We start from the raw sequence: 11,293 nt of genomic DNA, 5'->3' as shown, positions 1-11,293 counted from the left end.
ATTTGTGGAGTGGAGGTTTTTGAAATATGACCTGATAATTCTCTGGATTTCCTCATTGTCTGATGTTATGTCCCCCTTTTCATTTCTGATTTTGTTGATTTGGATTTTCTCTGTGTGTCTTTTGGTTAGTTTGGATAAGGGCTTGTCTATCTTGTTGATTTTCTCAAACGGCCAACTCTTTGTTTCATTAATTTTTTGTATTGTTCTCTTAGTTTCTATTTTATTAATTTCACCTCTCACTTTGATAATTTCCTGGCATCTACTCTTCCTGGGAGACTTTTCTTCTTGTTGTTCTAGAGCTTTCAGGTGTGCTGTTAAGTCACTAGTGTGGGATTTCTCCAACTTCTTTATGTGGGCATTTAGTGCTATGAATTTCCCTCTTAGCACTGCTTTCCTAGTGTCCCACAAGTTTGGGTATGTGGTGTCTTCATTTTCATTGATCTCTAGGAAGTCTGTAATTTCTTTCTTGATTTCTTCCTTAACTCACTGGTGATTCAGTTGAGCATTATTCAGTTACCATGAGATTGTAGGTTTTCTGTAGTTTTTGAAATCTAACTTTAAACCATGGTGTTCTGATAGAACACAGAAGGTTATTCCAATTGTTTTGTATGTGTTGAGATTTGCTTTGTGGCCAAGTATGTGGTTGATTTTAGAGAAAGTTCCATGGGGTTCTGAGTAGAAGGTACTACTTTTTTGTAAGGATAGAATGTTCTGTAGATACCTATTAGGTCCAATTGGGTCATGACATCAGTTAAGTCCTTTATTTCTCTGTTAAGTTTCGATTTGGGATATCTGTCCAGTGGTGAAAATGGGGTGTTGAGATCTCCCACTATTAATGTGTGGGGTTTTATATGTGGTTTAAGCTTTAGTATTGTTTTTTTTTTTACATATGTGGGTGCCCTTGTGTTTGGAACATAAATGTTCAGAATTGAAACTTCATCTTGGTGGATCTTTCCTGTGATGAGGATGTAATGCCCTTCTTGATCTCTTTTGATTGATTTTAGTTTGAAGTCTGTTTTGTTGTATATCAGGATGGCTACACCCACTTGTTTCTTAAGACCACTTGATTGCAAAATCTTTTCCCAGCCTTTTATTCTTAGGTAGGTTCAGTCTTTGATTTTGAGATGTGTTTTTTTTATGCAGCAGAAAAGTTGGGTCCCACTTTCGTATCCATTCTGTGTAAGCTTATGTTTTTTTATAGGTGAATTAAGTCTGTTGATATTAAGGGATATTAATGTCCAGTGATTGTTCATCTCTGTTATTTTTGGTGGTAGTGTTTGTGTGTAGTTCTCTTTTTTGGGGTTTACTGCTGTGGCTTTATTTATTGTCTGTGTTTTTGAGGGTGTATCTGACTTCCTTCGGTTGGAAATCTCCTTCTAGTGCTTTCTGTAGGGCTGGATTTGTAGATAACTATTGTTTAAATCTGGCTTTGTCTTGGAATGTCTTGTTGATTCTGTCTATGATGACTGAAAGTTTTGCTGGGTATATTAGTCTGGGCTGACATCCATGGTCTCTTAGTGTCTGCATTACATCTGTCAAGGTCCTTCTGGCTTTCAAAGTCTCCATTGAGAAATCAGATATTATTCTGATGGGTTTGCCTTTATAGGTCACTTGGCCTTTTTCCTTTGCTGCTCTTAATATTCTTTCTTTATTCTGTATGTTTAGTTGTTTAATTATAATGTAACGAGTGGACTTTTTTTGGGATCTAGTCTGTTTGGTGTTCTATAGGCTCCTTGTATCTTCATAGGCATTTCCTTCTTTAAGTTGGGAAAGTTTTCTTCTATGATTTTGCTAAATATATTTTCTATGCCTTTGCGTTGGTATTCTTCACCTTCTTCTATCCCTATTATTCATAGGTTTGGTCTTTTCATGGTGTCCCAAATTTCTTGGACATTTTGGTTCATGACTTTCTTGGCTTCAGTGTTTTCTTTGACTGATGAAACTATTTCTTCTACTGTATCTTCAAAGCCAGAGATCCTCTCTTCCATCTCTTGCATTCTGTTGTTTATTCTTGCATCTGAAGTTCCCCATCTTTTTCTCAGATTTTCTATTTCCAGCATTCCCTCTGTTTGTGTCTTCTTCATTTTTTCTATTTCCCTTTTCAGGTCTTGGACTGTTTCCTTTATTTGTTTCATTGCTTTTTCATGATTTTCTTTCAGTACTTTATTGTTTTCTTCCATGACTTTATTTTTTTCTTCTAATTTGTTTCCCCTTTCCTCTAGTTGTTTATTGCATTCTTCCCATTTTTTTGTCTTTTACTCTACACAAGCCTTTACCTTCTTCATGATATTATTCATAAGGCTGTTTTCTTCTACTTCTTCCAATTTTGGAGCGGGCTATGTTCTGGTGATGCTGTATTGCTCTTCTTTTTGTTGTATGTACTTCTGCTTTGACATCTGCCCATCTCCTTGTGGTTCATTCTTGGTCATATCAGTGCACTTGGTTCAGACAGAGCTGACAGACTCAAGAAGTCTCTCTCTCTTGTTCAGATGGGAGCTCTCTTGTCCAAATGGGAACTCTGGGGCAGGATGGAAGCTCTTATCTAGATGGGAAGCCTGGGACAGGATGGGAGCTTTTGTCCAGACAGGAAGTCCGGCGTAGGATGGGCACTCTTGTCCAGAAGGGAAGTCCAGGTCAGGATGGGAGCTCTTGTCCAGAAAGGAAGTCCATGGCAGGATGGGAGCCCTGTCTGATCCAAAAGGGAAGTCCGGGGCAGGATAGGAGCTGGGGGCCAGTCTCTAAGTCTCAGGAAGTGGCTGGGGTCTCAGGCAGATGGGTGTGGGTGCAGGGTGTGGAGATTGCAGGGGCTGCCAGGGAAGCTTGGAGAAGGGGATCTTTCCTGGTGGGGCTAGAAGGGGACCTGCCCAGTGGCCAGAACCTGGGACCAAGTTGGGCAGGTCTTCCCCGGAGTGGCTTGTGCCCAGGGATCGATTCAAACAGATTTTGTCTCTCCTCAACCTTTTCATTTGAGAATGCACTTTTAAAAAAGTTTACATGATTTTCAAAAACTGCTTGATGATCTCTCCTGAGTACATACTTATTTGAATAAACCCATGGTTGTACTCAAACCTTTATTTGACATTCCTCTTTGGTGACACTAATCTAAGATCATCGTGAAAAGTATACATCTGAGGCTAAAGCTTCCTTGGCTCTGTTTGTGGGAGGGACTTAATTCTAAAAGACTGGGACTAGGAAGGAAATTCAACCAAAAAGAGTACAATTATTTGGGCAAGATATTCATGTGACAATCCTCCCTTATTGGCTGAACACCATAATATCTTATACTATGAGCCTGAAGATTTGCAAGTAACTCAGACAGGATAAATTGGCATCTTTTCATATGAACTACATTACCATTATCTGTTCATTATTGATGGTTTGTAAGAGTACTAAACATGCTTTCATAATTTCAGTTGTTAATTCAATCTACAGCATTTGGGTCATTGATTTTCCATATCAGGAATGCCTAGAGCTCAAAAAATGGACAATGGCCTTCTTACACTTTAAGAACAGTTAAGAACTGGTGCTTTGCCTTTCCTATCCCCCACTACAGGTATTCCTTATAACCCCCAAGGTCAAGCTATGGTAGAAAGAGCTCATTATACTTTAAACTCCCAAATTTGCAAATTGCAAAGTGAAGATTTTTAATATTCATCTGCCCATCATCACTTAAATCATGTTCCATTTCAATCATATGAATATATATCTGAGAACAATAAGAGTTTTTCCTCAGACACTTCTCCACAAAAGTTACACTTGAGCCTCTTGGACCTCCTCACTGGTAATTGGAAGGTTCTGATGTTTTAATAATGACAGGAAGAGAATATGCTTGCTTATTTTAACAGGACATTGACTCACCTTTATAGATCCTGGATCAGTTTATCACACTACATGGCCAGGCCACTGCAGGACAAAGGCACTCCTAGCTGCCATTCTGGTTATAAGCTGTAATTTACCTCTAGATTCTTAATATTTAGACCTTGGCTTTAGGAATAAATTGATAGAAAATAAAGGTTCCTCCTTTAAAACTCCATGACTGCAGACCCCGCTCGGCGCGGTTCCTCCCAGCCGGGCCCAGCGCGCCAGCCTCAGCCGCCATGTCTTCCGGGGCCAGCGTGAACGCTATGCAGCGCCTGGTGGAGCAGCTCAAGCTGGAGGCCAGCGTGGAGAGAATCAAGGTCTCTCAGGCGGCCGCAGAGCTTCTGCAGTACTGCATGCAGAATGCCTGCAAGGACGCCCTGCTGCTTGGTGTCCCAGCTGGAAGCAACCCCTTCCGGGAGCCCAGATCCTGCGCTTTACTGTGAAGACTGGGCAGAAGGAAGCTGGGAAAGCACATGGTGATGGATGACTGCAGCCGTGGCCCAAGAAAACAGTTTCAGCAGCCAAATCACCTTCTCTGTTGCCTGCTCCTAGAGCCAAATTCTACAGAAGTCAGTTTTTTTTAGCCTCACCACCAAATTTACTAAGATGCACCTCTTCCTTCCCTCATAGAACCTGTGTTGCCCTGCCTGAGATATAGGATGTTTTACTTACTGGCTGTTTGCCTTTTAGGAGGGAAACGTTTTATTTTCAAAAACAGTATTTGTAATTTTCCTAACATTTTTATACTATAATAAAATTTGTAAGAATTCACAATTACTAAATGAAGAGAAAATATAAAATTGGGGGACTAATTGATATCCTGATTTTTTTAAAGGAGAGCGTTTTCATTTTTTAATGAGATATGGTCTTACTTGGACAGTAGACTGGGGAGACGCTCCTTAGCCAACTGAAAGGTTGATGTAGTGTTAGGTTGCCCATCCGGGGTGAGGCTGGTGAGCTCTTTCTTTAGTCCCTTTAGTTTACAATTTATAGTTGTGTTTGTAGCTCTTAAAAATGTGCTTATGCCTTTAAAAAATGTTTAAAATGTGACCTACATTCAGAACATTGCAATTGGTTAAAAACGAAATGTGGAAATGTTACAACCTAAAAGAATTAATTTCACAAGTATTTTATTGGGGTGATGTGCCTTTGATTTAATTGGGGGTACTTTTAGAAGGAAAGTTTGTGTTTACAATAACCTTTGAAGAACTTGGAAATAAAATTTTTGCCTAACCATCATTTTTCATGACAGAAAAAAAAAAAAAAAAAAAAAAACTCCATGACTGCATATTCTACCACTAATATATATTTGTTTCCAGCAGGAATTCTAATCACTTAAAAAGTTAAAGGTTGTCAACCTCTTGCCAACTGGTGTGCTGTCTAGCTGCAGCCTGGTACCCCACACTCCAGTCCACATACCAAGGAGTCCATCTGCACTCCTGTTTGTCTTTCAGCAGAGACTGATTCAAGTTGCTGCCTGCATGGATGTGAGGCGTTTACCCACCAACCCCACAGCTTTCCAGAGTTTTCTTGAGTGAGAGCAGCAAGAAATATTAGATAGAAGGATTTATAGTGGAGAATCTTGTGGAGATAAACAGATAGAAAATAAAGGAAAGCCTCAAGAGGGCCTAGAACCTATTCCAATGGGACCCGACTGTCTCTGCCCCAGGGTTTTTATAGAGGTGCCAAGGAGTGGAGCAAAAGACCTCCTCCTCCAGCACAGCCAAGTGCAGACCACCTCAGACACCTGCACTCAGGCCCTAGGTCCTAAAAATCCTCTATGCAGACCTGGTGGGTAAAGCCACAAGGAACCCGAGAATGGCCTCCCACAGGTCCCCCTTTCTTAATATATAAAAAATAACTATTAATGGCTTACAGCAATCTCCATAGCTGTTACACCTCCCAATATGGGAGTAGAGGATGATAAAGATGGCATTTCTCTTTTGAATTAGGTCCAAGGTGACTACAGCAGTCTTAGCTGCCTCAAGTCCTTTCTAAACCAAAAACTCTTAAGGCAACTACAAACTTAAAGAATCCCTTAGCTTCATCATTACCATTAACAGGTTAACATAAATATTGCTATACATAGTCAAAATTCTCTCAATCTTACAACTCAAAGCAAACTCTTAACAGAACCATTTGAATTAGCATATATGGTGCTATATGTAGTTAACAATTTTCTTCATCTCTACAACTTTAACTCAATCATTTGAATTTTCTTGTTAACAGAACATAGGAAAAACTTCGATGTATTCACATCAAACAAATATTTCCGTAACTCCACAAAACCAGGGTGCATTAATATCAGTAGGTTTCTGCAAACATAATTCAATCTCATAACTCCTCTTTTTCTTTATAATTTTTTAAACAAAATCTCAAGCCTAGTTAGAGGAACCCAAACTTATACAATTCCTACAAACCCATATTGAAAAGCAATATTTTCAATCTAACCATCAACACTTTGAAAACTTTTAGCAAAACATCCAAAAGCAGTTTCTTAATAAAACAATTTACACACTTTAAAAGTAGTCTTAGTATACCCCATTTGCATTTCTTACTAACAAAACATGACATTAATCCACTCAAAGAAAATATTTTTTTAATTAAATAGACTAAGGAATATTAACTCTCCCTTTTCTTTATAATTTTTTTAAGCAAAGTCTCAAGCCTAGTTAGAAAACCCAAACTTTTCAATTTAAACAGTTCCATTTGTAACACAAAACCAGTTCCTTAAGTGATTCCATTTTTACATAAACAGTTCCACAAAACAATTCTTGAATCACCAGTTAATAAAGCATATATGCATACACAAAACTGTATCTTGATTCTAGGTAGAAATAAATTTCTTCATTTAAACAGTTCCATTTTTAACCCAATTCCAGGAAACAGTTCCTAGGTCATTACTATGAATAAACTCAAAATTGTCCCATTGTGATGAAATCTCTATTGTTCTTTTCATTTCTTAAGTCCCAAAATTCAAATGATAAATTCTGGTACTAGCCTTCCAAATATGAAGAAATTCATAACCAAAATCTTTGTAGTTTTATCTCATTTCAAGTTCAAAAAGTTCAAACAAGAAATAAATTCTGCTATCAGGCTTTCACTTCCAAATATGAAGAGGCGTTTTTACAACCAAAACTTTTTGCAGTTAACAATTTTAGTTCAAACAAGCATCCCTGAACTTTTATTTTCAAGCCAGAGACCTTTTTAGGTACAGTAGTATTCTAAACCACACCATTTTTGATGTTAGCTCAGGTTTTTCTGTGTTGTGTCGATTTTCCACGGATCTCAGCTGCAGATACCTTGTTGTGCTGGTTTTGGCATCCACAATTCTTAGCTTCTTAGCATCTTCTGGAGCTTTTGAAACCATTCAGACTGCCTATTTTGCAGTCTACTGGGACACTAACCTTCTGTGTCTTGGGTTCTTCACCATATACATTAAGAATAGACTCACACTTAACATTTACACTTTACAAACTCACATATAACAATTTTTTTGCCTTACAAAGCATTTAGACTCACATTCAACATTTACATTTTTTTCAAACTCACATATAACGTATTAACATCTACTTATTTATACTCCTTAAGGAAACTATAGAACTACTTTAGCAAATATATTTATTACTTCTTATTTACAACTAGTATCTTTACTTCTTACAAGCTTATTACTACATGTCTTAAGACTACCTTAGCTACTTCTTGCAAGCTTATATTCTTAAAGGAACTCTATAGATCTATTTTACAAACTTATATAGGGTTACCATTAGCATATATTTAACTTAGCAAACACCTAAAGATTTCTTAACACAGGTGTAACAAGACAGAATTTACAAACTCACATATCTTATTTTCATCTTTTTCTACTTCTTACTCTTAATTATTATCACTATTAGAAAGATTCTCTTAACTAGACAGGAAGTACATACATCATTTCTAAAGTTTAGAGTTTATACTCAGCTTTGCTATAAAGCACTGGGATTTAGTGAGTGTTGTCATTATAGAGTTGTGATACTTGTTGCTAGGGGACTATAACATTCTCCGGACAAAGCCACATCCCAAAGTTGCCGAGTTCTCTTGGCCTTTCTGAACCAGCAGAGATGTACTGTCAGTAGTAGACGGTTTTTAACTAGAGGTTGTCCCTTCACTCAAATTCATAATAGCTCCCCTAAGTACTTCAATTCAGACAAACATTTCTATTACAGCAGTACTTTTGGTTTGTTCTACCGAAAAACATCACTTCACGCTGAGGCTGAAATTACCGTATTTAGCTGCTGCAAAGCTCTTCGCCAAATACTGCACAGCTATTAGGTGATATAAAGTATTTTTCTAAAGGAGCTAGTAAAGCCAAAAGCAGCACAGCTCCGAACTCTTATTTCCTCACTGTTTGCATTAAACGAGTGACAAAACCTCAGAAACACTAATTGAGCCACTTTCCTTCTGGTTCCTTTATAGGAACCTCATTGGAGCTGACCTTCCTTAGTTCCATGCTCCTTACCAAACACTCTGGTAACCACCTAGCTTCATTCTCCTCTTGTGTAAAAACACAAACATGTCCTCGACCCCATATTAAAACAGGATCTGGACCCTTCCATAATCCCGGGCAGGGATCTTTCCATTTCACTTGAGCAAAAGTTGCTTGGATGCCACTGTGCCAAAATCTATCTGCGGCAGACTGTTCATAGATATCCATATTCAAAAAAGTTCAGAACAAAAAGAACATGATTTAATGCATTATGTGGCGATTGAGGGTAAATTTCTTCCTTTTTTATATTTATTTTTTGAAGTTGTATTTTAAGGCTGCTATGAGCCCTTTCCACAATACCTTGTCCCTGCAGATTTTAAGGAATACCTGTTTTATGTACGATTTCCCATTGGGTACAAAATTGTTGAAATCCTTACTACTATATCCAGAACCATTATCAGTTTTAATAATTTTTGGTATACACATACATGAAAAACACTTCAAGCAGTGCATAATTATATGTTTTGTAGCTTCCCCAGGTTGTACACTAGCCATTAAAAATCTCGAATAATTGTTAATGGTCACACGTACATATTTTAATTTGCCAAATTCTGCAATATGCATAACATCCATTTGTCATAGATGATTGGGAAGAAGACCTTGAAGGTTTACCCCTAAGTGAGGGATAGGAAAATATTTGACATATCCCACATCATTTAACTATTTGACGAACTGCTTCCTTGGTAAGATTGAATTGCTTTCTTAAGCTTTTGCTATTTTGATGAAGAGTATATGACTGTTGAACCATTTCCACTTGGGATAATGCTACTATCTTTGTTAACTTATCAGCCATTGCATTACCCTCAGCTAAAAGACCAGGAAGATTGGACTGAGCTCTATTATGGCCCATAAAGCATGGCAACTTTCTTTTGTGGATAGCGTCTTGAATTTGTTGAAACGTTGTGACTTGATTGTTTTTAGTTCCAATATTTTCAACAAAATTGTTACTATTCAAAGGAGTCAAGAACATAGATGTTATTTCATGAAACGTATCCTTCATTAGCTTACTTTGAGAAAAAGCATTTTCAGGATTTAGTATTTTCACTTCATTAGCTTTAACTCCTGATGTATTAGCAGCTGTAATATTTAACATTGATTTCTTATAAGGAACTTTTAGGTAAAGCAACTATTTTTAAGACAACAAGATTTTCTGAAGTTTGTTTCCCATCTATAAAGCAGTCATTTCTTTTTTGAATGCCTGTTTCCTTGTCTCCTTATTAGATTTGCAGGAATTACTCATTGCAGGCAGTTTGTTCAAAAGGCAAAGAACTTTTTTAATTTCAACATAAGTTTCTTCATATCTAAGACAACATTCAGTGTATAAACTGTTTTTCCTTTTTTTAAGGATTTTAAAGTGGCTTGTTTGCTCTTATAGGTAGCTTTTTGTCATCCAACTACCGTAAAATCTTTGCACAGCTATTAGGGTAAATAAGGCATTTTACCAATGGAGCCCCAAACCACGAAGCACCTAGTTCTGTATCCTTTCAATTTTTCATTGGAACTGACACTTAAACCCTTAGATGGTTTTACTCCTTATTCTTTTAAAGGCTGTATTTTAAGTTTACCATGAACCTATTTTCGAGCTGACAAAAGTGTTTCGAGGCAATGTCGCCATCTTTAGCAGAAAAACTACCTTTCCCAAAATGCATTTCCCTTATATCAGTCACTTATTGCAAGCTAGCTTTTGGACTTCATTTCTCTTTTCTTTTTGGGTCCGAGAGTCAACTTCTAAGTTCTTTTTTACCAGACTTGCTTACAAATTCTTGCCCAGGAAGTTTGAACAAAGTTTTTTGCTTTTGCAACGGGAGATTTGAACAAGCATCTTACATTTTCAATTATGAGACATTGGGAGGTTTCTGGTCTCTCCTCAGCTGGCTTCAACAGGTGTCTCTCCTTCATTTGACACTGGCCCTGGATCAGAACTGCACCTGCCTCATTAGCCGGCATTGAGGCTGGCATTTTTGATAGGAACTTTCCTCGGGGCTTGTGTTTGCCTTAGTCAGTCAGTGAAAAACAAGATCGTGTACAACAGCTTTTCCATAGCTCCTTCAGAGATTTTCTCCCACTGATCTATCTCATTTTGCTTGTTCCTTCCTTCCCCAGATGCAGAGCTTCAGATATCTGTCTGCGGCTCTATACCTCTGCTAGCTGCTTTTGGAGGTAGGGGCTTTTTTTCCCCCCAAATCTGCCTCAAATTCTAGCAGCTTTTTCAGGTCATGCATTTTCTGGGGAGGTATCTGTCCCTTCTGTTTCTTCAGAGTCTGTCTCCCAGACAGTATCCAGTTTGGTCTCAATTTATCCCCTCTACCCCAGAAACAGTTTCTGACACTACAGTGGTGGCTTTCCCTGCTACTGAAGGTAGGGGCTTTAGTCCGTTTCTGTTTTTGGGGTCTGTGTGGATTGCATACAGACTGAAAATCTAACAAGGGAGGTTTTTGCCATTTCTAAACTCCCATTAGGATGGGTGTTTTGCCTCAGCAGGCCTTCACCTGGCCCAGTCCCCCAGTGGGTTGTGTTTGCTTGTCTGGGTGCTCAAGGACAGAGCTTATATCAGAGGAAATCACCCCTCAGGGCTACACTCCCTGATCTCACAGGGAGTCAGTTCAAACAAAGCTTTTCTCAAAGAGATGCTTTCTCTGACAAAAAAGAGAGCTTTACTCCTGGATAGTTCTGTTCTGCCCTGACTGGGCTCTTTCCCCAGACAGAGTTCTGACTCATCAACACAACTGCTTCAGACACAGTTCAGCTTTACTGTTTCCTCAGAAAGGTCCTTACTCTGATAGGAAAGCTTTTCTCAGATTTCTTTTTGCAGTTGTGGACCTTTCAACCCAGGACTTGTAGGAAAGCAGACAACTGTGCCATTCCCACCAGCTTTACCTTGCTTTATTCATTAGTAATCTTCCCCTG

General features: G+C 38.3%; 1 protein-coding gene across 1 annotated transcript; it reads left to right on the top strand.

The window, feature by feature from the left end:
* The first annotated feature begins 4,069 nt into the window (after positions 1-4,069).
* Positions 4,070-4,472, top strand: LOC114688340 (guanine nucleotide-binding protein G(I)/G(S)/G(O) subunit gamma-10-like). Its single transcript, XM_037202773.1, has one exon. It carries the CDS (start codon positions 4,098-4,100, stop codon positions 4,302-4,304), a length of 207 nt encoding a protein of 68 aa, XP_037058668.1. The 5' UTR covers positions 4,070-4,097; the 3' UTR covers positions 4,305-4,472.
* The last annotated feature ends 6,821 nt before the right edge of the window (positions 4,473-11,293 follow it).

The sequence above is a fragment of the Peromyscus leucopus genome, chromosome 1, assembly GCF_004664715.2.
Source record: "Peromyscus leucopus breed LL Stock chromosome 1, UCI_PerLeu_2.1, whole genome shotgun sequence".
In the NCBI taxonomy this organism is placed as follows: domain Eukaryota; kingdom Metazoa; phylum Chordata; class Mammalia; order Rodentia; family Cricetidae; genus Peromyscus; species Peromyscus leucopus.
This window is presented reverse-complemented; position numbering and strand designations above follow the sequence as displayed.